General features: G+C 23.6%; 1 protein-coding gene across 2 annotated transcripts in view; it reads left to right on the top strand.

Moving 5' to 3' along the window:
* Positions 1 to 5,983, top strand: part of LOC117178798 (synaptobrevin) — a 33,490-nt gene extending 27,507 nt beyond the window's left edge. For both annotated transcript variants that reach the window (XM_033370277.1, XM_033370276.1), the window contains exon 3: positions 5,910 to 5,983. In XM_033370277.1, coding sequence (XP_033226168.1) covers positions 5,910 to 5,953 — 44 coding nt within the window. In that variant the 3' untranslated portion in view covers positions 5,954 to 5,983. The remainder of the gene's footprint in view (positions 1 to 5,909) is intronic.
* The last annotated feature ends 7,554 nt before the right edge of the window (positions 5,984 to 13,537 follow it).

Genomic DNA, 13,537 nt, shown 5'->3' with positions numbered 1-13,537 from the left:
AAAAGATGAAATTAATACAAAAAGAAGAAGTTTAAAACCAAAAAGAAGAATTTTCAACAAAATAGTTGAATTCTCTCCCAAATAGTTGCATTTTTATTCAAAAAATATGAAATTGATCTTAAAACGGATGAATTTTTATTTAAAAAAAAGAAGATATTTTCAAAAAAAAATGTTTAATTTTCATCTAAAAAAAAATTCCAGTTGACTCTTGATGAAAAAAATATGGAATTTTTAACAAAGAAATAAGTTACTACGAAAAAAATTGAATTATTAATCCAAAAAGTTGAAAATTTTCAACCAAAAAAGATGACTTTTTGACAAAATAATTGAATTCTCTCCAAAGTAGTTGTATTTTTATAAAAAAAAAAAAAAAAAAATTCTCTTAAAACGAATGAATTTTTATTTAAAAATTTTGTTTTGATAGTTGGATTTTAATCCAAAAAAGATTCCACTTGATTGTTTAAAATCAAAATATAAAATTTTTAACAAGAAGTAAATTTATACGGAAAAATTGAATTTCCAATTCAAAAAAGCATTTTTTTAACGATAAAAAAAAACAATAAAAAAATAGTTGAATTTGCATCTAAAAAAGATTCTATTTGACTTTTCATGATCTAAATATGGAATTTTCAATAAAAAAATTAGCTTTCACGAAAAAAATGGAATTTTTAATCCAAAAAGCCGAATTTTTTCGAACCAAAACAAAAATTATTTCTATACCAATTAGTTCAATTTTGATCCAAAAAATTAAGATTTTCATCTAAAAAAGATTACAGTTGACTTTTCACGAACAAAATATGAAATCTGTAATAAAAAATCAGCTTCTACGAAAAATTGTATAAAATATTTAAATTTGTATGCTGGAAAAATAAAATTTGTACTAAATCAGTTAAATTTTTAATAAAAAACGACAATTTTTTTAAAAGTTCAACTATTAGACAGAAAAGATTGGACGATAAGCCAATTTTCTGCTAAATAGTAAAATTTTTAACCAAAAGGTTGCATTTTTGTTAAAAAAAATAAAAATTATACTAAAACAGGTGAATTTCTAAATCGAAAACAAAAATTTTCAAACAAAAAATTGAATTTTCATCCAAAAATATTTCAATCGAATTCAAAAGTATGAATTTTAAACAAAAAGTAAATTTTCTAGGAAAAGATCTGGATTTTCAACCCCAAAAGGCAAATTTTTAACAAAAAAAAGTTGAATTTGCAACCAAAATCTGAGATATTCAGTGATGAGAAATAATCTGTCTTTTTTTTAATTATTTACGTTAACAATGATTTTTTTAATAATAAATTTCTCACTTTTTGCGGTATTTTTGAAAATTTATGGTAGAAAAACAGTATAGAAATTCTTAATGTTAAAATATTAAAATAGTTAAAAAACAATAGAGAATCTAGAAATGAATGCTTCGTTTAAATTAAATTTATTTAAATTGGGGATTACACTATTTTTTTGAAAATTCATGTTCTTGGTAGAAATTATTAATTAAAAAAATAATTTATTATCAAATTTAAATTTCGAAGTTCTTTAAACTTATAATTTATTTAGTTATATAATTTTAAATTTATTATTAAATAAATTGAATGAGAAATTTATTTTTTTGTTAAAATTTTATAGTTTTAATTTTTGGGAATTAATATTTTTTGGTTGAGGATTTGACTGTTTTATAAAAAATTCAACGATTTGATTAAAAAATTAACTTTTTTGTTGAAAATTTATATTTTCTGGTTAAGAAGTCAACTATTTTGTAGAAAATTTATATTTTCGGGTTAAAAAGTCAACTATTTTGTAGAAAATATACTTTTATTTTATTAAATATATTTTTTCCTCCAAATTTAATCTATTTGGTTGAAAATTCACTTTTTTGATAAAAATTGATATTTTTCTTCCTCGAAAATTATTCTGTTTCGGTTGAAAGTTTTAACTATTTTATAGGAAATTTAAATATTTGTTTTAAAATTAATTAATTTGTTGAACTTTCATATTTTTTGGTTAAGAATTGAATTATTTGATTAAAAGACTAACTATTTTATTGAAAATAATCTTTTTTATATAAATTTTAATTTTTTGGGTTAAAAAATCAACTGTCTTGAAGAAAATTATTTTTTTTTTTCGTTTAAAATTTAAACATTTTAGTTGAAAATGAACTTTTATGTTCAAAATTCACATTTTTGTTTTAAGAAACCTAATCTGTTTCTATTGAGGATTCATTTTTTGTGTGAAAAATTTAAATGTTTGGTTTGATATTAATTTTAATCTATTTTGCCGAAAATTTAAATTTTTTGTTTGAAATTATTTTGTTTGTGGATTTTTTTGTTTTAAAATTAATTTAATTCTGCTAAGGATTCAACTTTTTTGTGCAAAATTCAAAATTTAAGCTTAAAATTAATTAGTTTTTTGAATATTCATATTTTTGGGTTGAGAATTTATTTAGTATATTAAAAATCAAACTATTAAAAATAAAATTGATATTCTTTCATTAAAGCTTAAACTGTTTTGTAGAAAATTTGTGTTTTTTTTTCCCTAAAATTTAAGCTATTCGGTTAAAAACTTGACTGTTTCTTTGAAAATTAACTGTCTTTTTGAAAATTCATATTTTTGTTTTCAGAAATTTTCTCTTTTTTCTGTTGAGAATTCAACTATTTTGTGAAAAATTAAAAAGAAAATTAAATAATGTTTTATTTCATGAACTTTCATATTTTTGAGTTAAAAATTCAACGATTTTATTAAAAATTAATTTTTTTGTTTTGAAAATCAATTTTTTTATTAAAAAGTAAACTGTTTTGTAGGGAAGTCTTCTTTTTTGGCTTTAAATTTAAACTATCTGATAATAAATGAACTATTTTGTTGAAAACTCATATTTTTGTTTTTCGAAAATTAATCTCTTTCTGTTGAAGATTCAAGGGTTTTGGGGAAAATTCAAATATTTGGTTCAAAATTAATTAATTGATTAAACTTTGATATTTTAGGGTTAAAAATTCAATTATTATTTTATTAAAAATTCAACTATTTTATTAAAAAATCAACTATTTTGTCGGAAATGAACTTTTTTGTTAAAAATTTATATTTTCGGCTTGAAAAGTTCATTGTTTTGCACAAAATTTGTCTTTTTGGCTTCAAATTAAGAGTAGTTGATAAAAAATTAATTTTTTGTTAAAAAATGAAACTTGCGCTTTTCTATAATTAATTTATTCAGATATAAAATTAAACTATTTTGTGCAAAATTAAAATGTTTGATTCAAAAATCTTCTTCTTCTGTTGAACTTCCATATTTTTCGATTGAGAATTTACCTATTTTATTAAAAATTCACCTATTTGATTAAAAATTAACTTTTTTGTTGAAAATTCGTTTTTTGGCTTTAAAATTAAACTATTTGGTTGAAAATGATCTATTTCGTTAAAAATTCTTATTTTTGTTTTTCGAAATTTCATCCATTTCTGTGGAGGATTCAACAATTTTGCGGAAAATTAAAACTTTTTAAAAAATAACTTGTTTGTTAATTTTATTATTAGTTTGGGTTAAGAGTTTAATTATTTTATAAAAATTGAACTTTTTTTTATTGAAAAGTAACGTTTTGTAGTTTATATTTTTGGATTAAAATTTCAAATTTTTTGTAGAAAATGCTTCTTTTTTCGCTTTAAATGTAAACTGTCTGGCTGTAAATGAACTTTTTTGTTGAAAACTTACATTTTTTGTTTTTGAAAATTAGCCATTCAGTAGAAAATTTACTTTTTTGTGGAAAATTTTTTTGTTTTTTGACAATTAATGTCTTTCTGTTGAGGATTCAACTTTTTTATGCAAAATCCCAATGTTTGATTTAAAATTAATTTGTTTTTTGAACAATAATATTTTTGGGTTAAGAATTTAGGTATTTCATTAAAAATTCAAATATTTGGCTAAAAATGAATTTTTTTGGTCAAAATTTATATTCTTGGATTAAAACTTCAACTGCTTTGTAGAAAATTCTTCTTTTTTGTCTCCAAATTTAAAATATCTGGTTATAAATGCACTTTTTTGTGGAAAACTCACTTTTTAATTTTTCGAAAATTAATCTCTTTCTTTTGAGGATTTAACTGTTTTGCGGAAATAAAAATTTTTCACATAAAATTAATTTGATTGGTTGAACTCTTATATTTTTTTGGTTAGGAATTCAATTATTTTATTAAAAATTAAACTATTTTTTTGAAAATTGTCTTTTTTGATGACAATTTTTATTTTAGGGTTGAAAATTCAACTGTTTTGTAGAAAAATTTTCATTTTTGGCCTCATATTTAAACTATTTGGTTGAAAACTCAATTATTTAGTTGAAAATTAACTGTTTTGTTGAAAATTCATATTTTTGTTTTTGAAATTTTATCCGTTTCTGTTAAGGATTCCATTATTTTGCGGAAAATTTAAATTGTTTCAAACTTAACTTGTCTGTTAAACTTTCATGTTTTTGGGTTGAGAATTTAATTAGTTTATTAAAAATCAAACTATTAAAAATAAAATTGATATTCTTGGATTAAAACTTAAACTGTTTTGTAGAAAATTCATATATTTGTTTTCAGAAATGTTCTGTTTTTCTGTTGAGAATTAAACTATTTTGTGAAAAACAAAAAAATGTATTAATATGTTTGTTGAACTTTTATATTTTTGGGTTAAGAATTTAATTATTTGATTAAAAATTCAAGTATTTGGTTAAAAATTAACCTTTTTGTTGAAATTTTTTGTTTTTCATTTTTATTAGAAAGTTAACTGTGTTGTAGAAAATTCTTCTTTTTTGGCTTTAAGTTTAAACTATCTGATTATAAACAAATTTTTTCTTGTTGAAAACTCACATTTTAGTTTTTCAAAAATTAATCTTTTTCTTTTGTGGATTGCATTATTTTGTGTAAAATTTAAATATTTTTTTGAAAATTTACTTCTTTGTGGAAAATTCATAGATATGTTTTTCGAAAATTAATCTCTTTCTGTTGAGGATTCAACTTTTTTGCGGAAAGTTTAAATTTTTGGCATAAAATTAATCTATTTTTTGAACTTTTATATTTTTGTGTTAAGAATTCAATTATTTTATTGAAAATTATCTTTTTTTATGAAAATTTTAATTTTTAGTTTAAACTTAATTTGTTTGTTAATCTTTAGTATTTTTGGGATAAGAATTGGACTATTTAATTAAAAATTAATCTGCTTGAAAATGAACTTTGTGTTGAAAATTGATATTTTTGGCTTCAAATTCACATTTTGTTTTTTTAATATTAATCTATGGCTCTTCAGGATTCAATTATTTTCTGATAACTATAAATGTTGAGTTGAAAATTCTCTTTTTTGTTGAAAATTCTCTTTTTTTCGTAAATTAATCTCTTTCTGTTGTTTGGTTTAAAATTAATTTGTTTTGTGGAATTTTTATATTTTGGAATTAAAAATTTAATTATTTTATTAAAAATCCAACTGTTTAATTGAAAATTAACTTATTCGATAAAAATTTATATTCTTGGATTAAAACTTCAACTGTTTTGTAAAAATTTTTTTTTTGTTTTTCGCAATTTAATGTTTCTGTCAAGAATTCAACTATTTGGTTAATAATGTAATTTTTGTTGAAAATAATTATTTTAAGGTTGAAAAATCATGTTATTTACACCAAAAAATTATTTGTTTCTCGAAAATTCAACAATTTTGTTGAATTTTTGTTTCTTTTTTTGACTGACAAGGTTTTCTTGAACCAAAACTCTTTTGTTTAAAATTTTTCTTTTTGGTTTTAAAAATTTAATTTCTTTTTTGTTTAGTTCAGAAGTATTTATATCATCTAAAAATATAAGTTAATAAATAATATAATTTAATAGAACAATACAATATGAGAATAAAATAATATAATGTAATATAATTTAAATATAATAAATTCGATTCCTTATTTATTTTCAGTTTCGAGCCTGCCAAGCTCTGACGATACGCCTGCAAAAAATTAAGGTTTGAATGATCAGTAAAAAAAAAAAAAACTGCGTCTACCTAATGTAAGTCTATACAATCGTTAGTTGTTGAAAAAGAGAAATCGAAATATTTTTGAGACTTATTTTTCATAAAATGCCGTAGCATTAAGGTGAAAATAATTATAATTAACAAGGTGGTTTGTTTCTAAAAGAGAGTAGAGTCAGATTGGAATATTGAATTTTCGCTTGGAAGTAACTGTCGTCAATTATCAATTTTAAGACTTATAAGCGCGTGTTTATATCTGCATCTCCTCCCAAATTTGGGCTGGTTTGTTCTACTTTACATTTAATATATATTATATATAAAATACTGTTTCCATTTTTTAAATGCCATGTCCAATATCCGCTCAAGAATATTTTTAGGTCTAGAAATTAATTCGGCGCCTTCACTTTGACGTTTTTTAACGCATTATAATAGGCGGCGGTCATGCGGACTTAAGTGGTGGTCCTGCGGACTTAGTTGTGGTCCTGCGGACGTAAGTGGCGGTTCTGCGGACTTAGGTGGTGGTCCTGCGGACCCAACAAAAAACGATCGAGCAGACGATCCTGCGGACCTATGTGGTGGTTCTGCGGACCTTTGTTAAAAAAATTCAAGTCTTAGCAAGAATAGTTTGTGGACCTAATATCTTTGACTTATAAAAGCACTTTCTGTTCGTGGCACAAAATATATTTTTAAACTAAATGTTTAATTATTTTAAACTAAATGTTTAATGTCGACACTTAATATTTTAAGAGATACAGCGATGATGCAGTTGTAAATCAAACGTAAAAAGCGTTGAAACTGCTCAAGCGTTTCGTCAACTCGCTTTGTATTTATGTTTATTTTAATTGAAAATTTAATAAGTTATTATAATATTTGGTTTAATGTCATTTTTTTATGGAAGGTCTTCCTACAATGAAAGCTCGAATTTTATATCTGCAGATATTTTTGTAGAATTGTGGTAGGAAAATAAAAAAGAAGTTTTAAAGGTTTGTAATTGTTCAATATGTTTTTTTTCATATAAAAGACTTGATTTTCTTAGGATCCCAGATTCATAATGGACCGGGAAACAGGAAATAACAATAAATGACATTTTTTCCAGGAATTTTACAAATTTTTAGAAGAAAAATTTCTCCAGGTATTTGAAACATCACAGATTTTAAATCCCATGTTATGATGCAATTTAAAATAATTTAAATAATCTTTTCTTTTTTAATAAGAAATTATTTACAAATTTAAAATAAGTTCGAGTTCAACTTTTTTGTTTGTTTTTTTGCTGTTTAGTAAAAGATTCCAACTCGCGAAGAGAATTTTAAAATCATTTGAAGAGTTTCTAAAATTTACTTGGAAAATATGATTTTCTGAAAGACACAATATAAAAAATCATAAAATTTTACAAGTCTTAAGGGCTTAGGAATATTATTTAGATTATGGCAAAAGATTGACGCAAAAAATATTTCATCTTTTTACAGGAACTTTATATTTCTGCTTGGAGCCGAAATATACGACCAAATATTATTTTTATTGTTTAAATTTATACTATATTATTTCTTTTGAAAATCTGAATATGTTTTTCGGAAAACAAGAATTTGAATTTGAAGAAAAAAGATTAATTTTCTACATAACAGTTGACTTTTTAAAGCAAAAATGTAAATTCTCAACAAAAAATTTAATTATTAATCAAATAGTTGATAAAATAATTGACTTTCTAACCCTAAAATATAAAAGTTCAACAAACAAATTAATTTTCAAACAAATAGTTAAATTTTCCACAAAATAGTTAAATCCTTAAAAGAAATAGATGGTATTTTGAAAAACAAAAATATGTTTCTTCTACAAAATAGTTCATTTTTCAACCCGAAAATATAAATTTTCAACAAAAAAGTTAGTTTTCAATAAAGTAGTTGAAATATTAATAAAGTAATTGAATTCTTAACCCAGAAATACGAGATTTCAACAAACAAATTAATTTTGAACTAAAAATTTAAATTTTCCGCAAAATAGTTCAATCTCAACAAAAACAGATGATATTTCAAAAATAAAAATGTGAATTTTATACAAAATAGACGTCTTGATAACCAAAAGAATATATACATTTTCAACCAGAAAGTTAATTTTCAATCAAGTGGTTCAATGCATAATAAAATAGTTAAATTCATAACCCTAAAATATGAAAGTTTAAAAAATAAATAAATAATTTTAAACCAAACATTTGAATTTTTCACAAAATAGTTGAATTTTCAACCAACTAGTTTAAATTTGAAGCAGAAAAAAAACGCAAATTTTTAACAAAACAGTTAACTTTTCAACCCGAAAATATAAATTTTCAACATAAAAGTTAATTTTCGATAAAATAGTAGAATTTTTAATAAAGTACTTCAATCCCCAGTCAAAAAGATTAATTCCCAAACATTAAAAATATGAATTTTTAACAAAATTGTTAATTTTCAGCCAATTAGTTGAAATATCAAATCAAAAATACAAATTTTCTATAAAAATAATGAATTTTTAACCAGAACTTGAATTTTAAAAAAGCTAATTACAATAAGTTAAAAGACTTGAATTCTTTCACAGAAATTTTCCCCGTTATTTTAAGATTTTTCAGTTGAATTAGTAGAAAATATGTACATTTTGAATGAAAAAAATTTCTTTGGTCCCTGAAAATTATAAAAGAAAACATTTTTTGAGTTGAATTTCTATTTTTGTGGTTGAAATTTTTGAAATAATATGCTAAAGCTCACCCTATAACTTTACTTTTTGCAAACGATAACCCACGTACCATCACTGTCCAGAGATCCACACCTTCTTCGTCAATGAGGCCCATTCTTAGGCACTTGTCTACGTAAATAATTAATTGAAAAACACATTTTTAAAAAAGTTATAGAGTGTAAATTATTTCTTAAACCTTCCTTAAGAGGTGACCAAACTTTACAAGAAGTTAAAAACAGGTACATACTTCTTATTTCCAGGGTATGTAATGGAAAATCAACATAACTTTTCAAATAAAATTTTCAGTTTTTTGTCCTAACATTTTAAAATTATTAAAGTAATGCTAACTGACTAAAAATACAATTTTTTGTGGGTTAAAAATGTATTATTTTCTGTTGAAAAGAGTACTACAAAATTCATGATTAAGAACTGTTTTTTTTGTAAAGATTTTATTACTTGGTTTTTGGCTTAAAAATTCAAAAATTTTATTGCCAAAAATGGTAATCAAATTGTTGAAATTTTAAGGCAAACAGACGAATTTTCGCTTGAAAAAATAAAAGCAGGGTAAATAAACAAACAAAAATGATAATCAAAATATTGAATTTCAAAGCCAAAAAGACGAATTTTCAAGCAAGAATTTGAGTTTTCAACCAAAAATGTGAATTAAAAAAAAACTGTTAAATTCTCAAAAGAAAAAAAGAATTAAATTTTGAAACAAATAACAAAGGTTGAAAAAAAGAATTTTTAACTAATAATTTTGTAGTAGACTTTAAGAGAGAATAATGAAGTTTTAACCTAAAATAGTTAGACTTTCTTATCAGTTTGCATTACTTTAATAATTTTTAAATATTATGATCGAAAACTGGAAACTGTGGTTGAAAAGTCAAGCTAATTTTTCATTAAATAGTTCGGTTACCGAAAAAAAGAAAAACCTACTTTTTATTAATTTTTTGTAAAGTAAAGCTTGATCACCTTTTAAGGAAGGTAGAAGGAATAATTTGGTCCCAGTAATTTTTAAATTTTGAACGGTTTTCAAATTAATTATTTACATAGGCAACTATCTAACAATTATACCCATTGACGAAGAAGGTGTGGAGCTCAGAACAGTGATTGTACGTGGGTTAGGGTTGAGGGTACGTGGGTTAGCTTTCGCCGATAATAAGGTGGTTATGGCAGAGTCAATCGAACTCTCGCAAAGAATGTTAAATAAACTAAATACAAGTATGAAGAATATGGGCTTCAAAATTAACGTAAATAAAACAAAAATTATGATATTTGGAGGAAAACATACATCGTATATTACTAAAGAAATTCGGTAAATAAAACTGGCCTTATAAACTGCAATATTTATTTTAATCAGAAGGATTTCGTGTAGAAAAATATTTTGTTAGTGTCAAGAATTTCGGGAACATTCTAAACGACTATTTTTATTCCAAATGGTAAAAAATTCACTTGTATAATTTTCTAATAGACATGCAAGGTCTTAGACTTATTTGAATATCTGTTAAAATTTGAATTTCGCGCCATAAGTTGTTCAAAAATTTACTAGATGTATTTTCAAGAGATCTTTAATTTCATCCCAGGCTGAAGAAAATCGGTCAAAAAGAATCTGAGATATATAAAAAAGACTGGAAAACCATTAGCGTGACCTTGAAGGATGATCCTCAAGGTTAACAGGCCTTTTAAATTATTTTCCTTGCCATTTCCAAAACTTTTGAACTTTTTCAATATCTTTTAAAGTTATTTCGATTTTTTCGAATTATTTTTTGATAATTTTGGAAACCTTAAAAAATGTTTTAAAGTATGTTTAAATAATTTCATCAAATTAATTTTTCAAAATAAAAAATCAGTTTAAATTATTGTATGAATTTAATTTCTCTTTTGTTATAATCGTGAAACCTTTCAAAATGCTTAAGAGGCTTCGAAAATTTTATTTCTAAATATTAAAAAATAATTTAAAAAAAAAATTATTTCAGGGTTTAAATTCATTTTTTATCTTTTTAAAATCTCTTAATATATCTTAAACTTGGACGATTTTTTAATAAAACTTTGTAATCTAAAAAAATTCATCTTTTGAGTTGAAAATTCTACTCTTTGGTCAAAAATTAAAATTTTTTGTTGAAAATTCATCATTATGATTAAAAATTAATCGCTTTGGTTAAGAGTCCGTTTCTTTTAAGTTAAAAATGAATTTTTTAAATTAAAGATGTAACTGAATACTCGTTTTCAAATATGCTGAAAACTCGTTTTTATTTTGTTTAAAATTTACTTTTCTAACTGCAAATTGAACTATGCTTTTTTGGTTCGTTTTATATTTTATTGAAACTGCACCTTTTTTGGTTGAAAATTCTTATTTTGGACTTCAAATTAAATTATTTTGTTGAGAATTAATTATTTTAAAATTAATTGCCTTAACTGAAAATTGATCCTTTTTAGGTGAAAACTCATGTACTTTCTTTAAAATTAATTTTTCGGGTTGAAAAATCAACTATTTGGTTAACAATTCATATTCTTGGTTGGCGATTCATCATTTTAGTTAAAGATTCATTTCTTTGGTTGAAAATTGATCTTATTGACTCGAAAACACAAATAAAAATTGTTTTAAATATATTTAGAAACATATTTTATTGCATTAACATTATTAATATTCTACGTTTATGTTTGGTTTTATCTCTAGAAAAAATCACAAATTGGGATATTGCAGTAACCCTGAATAAAGCCAATAATATGTTTTCTATTACTTTGACTTCTTTTGTCATTTAAATTTCGCGCCCTTTCCAATTTGAAGCGCTTGATTTTCGCGCGAAATTCAAAAAATGCAATTATGAATAAAGACAGAAAAGACGATTTTTTAAAATCCTAATTTAAAATTCTCATTAAATCTTCGAAGCAGATAAGGGTTGAGCATTATTTTGTGCCGGTGAGAAATTCTCCGAGCACTTACACTTTTTAGAGCCCATATCATGAAAAGCACGTGGTTAAAATCAATGGTTAAAAATTCATATTTTTGTTGAAGATTCGTAACTTTAGCTAAAAATTAATTTTTTGATCAAAAATTTATCTTCTTGAATTGAAAACACAACTAAAAATGGTTTTAAATATATTTAGAAACAGGTTTTATTGCATTAACATTATTAATATTCTACGTTTATGTTTGGTTTTAACCCTAGAAAAAATCACAAAGTGGGATATTGTAGCAACCCTGAATAAACCCAATAATATGTTTTCTATTACTTTGACTTCTTTTGTCATTTAAATTTGGCGCCCTTTCCAATTTGAAGCGCTTCATTTTTGCGCGAAATTCAAAAAATGCAATTATTAATAAAGACAGAAAATACAATTTTTTTAAATCCTAATTCAAAATGCTAATTAAATTCTCAAGTCACATGAGGTTGGAGCATATTTTCATGCTCGTGAGAATTTTTTCGAGCACTTAAACTCTTTAGAACACTAATCATGAAAAATAATGTGTTTAAAATAAATGTTAAGAGATCATCTGTTCAGTGTTTAGCACAAATTATGTGTCTTTTTATGTCACCTTTATTCCAGATATTATTATCGTAAGCTTGAGATGTTATATTCATTATTCATTAGTGTCTTCTTTACTGTTTGTATTGGGTCAGCTGTGTAGTATGAGTGATAATAACGAAGCAATGGCTTCTCATTCCTCTCTCACAGGTATAATGTCTCTCGTAATCGTAAAATAAAGAAAATCTTTTTGCACGTACTTCATTAAATTTTATTTTACCAGCTTTAGAAGTATTTTCTACGTCACTATAGCAGAGAACGTTTTTTTATTTAACGAATTTACATTTTTATTTGTCGCTTACTTAACACAGATTAGTTTTTTATGTACTTTTTCGAGATTATTCGTTTATTCACCAATTTAAGTCAATTTCGCATGTAAAATAACATCTGAAAAGAGCTTGACACTTGATCTCTAGAATAAAATTAAGATATATTAAAAATAGTAAAATAATTAATAAAACTAGCAAAAATGTTAATATTATTGATAATATGAACATTTCAAATATTTATTAGTATTAAATTAGTAATTTTGATTTTTTGAGTTTTTAGGAATGCTTTCAAATTGTTTAGAATCCTTTTGAATTCTTTTAACTTCCTCGAAATCTTCTTAATTCCTCTGATTTCCCTGATATATCTGAATTCATCTAAATTCTTTGTATTATCGGAATTCCTTGACTTTTTCTAAACTCATTGGATTCATTGCAATATTGTCATATTTTTGGAATTCCCTGAATCATCTAAAATCTTTGAATTTATGTAATTTCCTAAATTTGTGGAATAACCAAAATTCTGATTTCAGGAAATTTAGTCACTTTAGAAATTTCATAAATTACTTAAATGTTCTAAATTCCGGAAATTCAAAGAATTCCAGGAAACGAGGGGATTCTGAGAATTCGTGGAATTTTGGGAATTCAAAATATTCAAGGAATTCATAAAAGCCAAGAAACTCAGATTATTTCTAATATTCAAGGATTCAGGGACGTCAAGACATTCAGAATATTTTAGGAATTTAAGGATATTAGGAATCTTACAGAATTTCAGGGATTTCAGACCACTCAGGGAATTGATAGAATTCAGTATATTCCAGAAATTCAAAGAATATCAGGAATATCCGAGAATTTAGTAAATTGAAGGAGATCAGAACATTTTAAGAATGCAGGGGATCGAGAGAATTCAACGGATTTTAGGAATTCAGGATATGCAAGGAATTCAAAATTATCAAGAAATTGAAATATTTTCAAAAAATTAAAGGCTGTAAGAAAATTCAGAAAATTTAAGGAATTTCAAAGTATTTAGGGAATTTTAGAGCATTAAAAGTATTTCAGAAATTCAGAATATTCAAGGAA

This window comes from Belonocnema kinseyi, chromosome 8, assembly GCF_010883055.1.
Source record: "Belonocnema kinseyi isolate 2016_QV_RU_SX_M_011 chromosome 8, B_treatae_v1, whole genome shotgun sequence".
Lineage (NCBI taxonomy): Eukaryota > Metazoa > Arthropoda > Insecta > Hymenoptera > Cynipidae > Belonocnema > Belonocnema kinseyi.
Note: the sequence above shows the minus strand (reverse complement) of the source record. Positions and strands in the feature narration are given on the sequence as shown.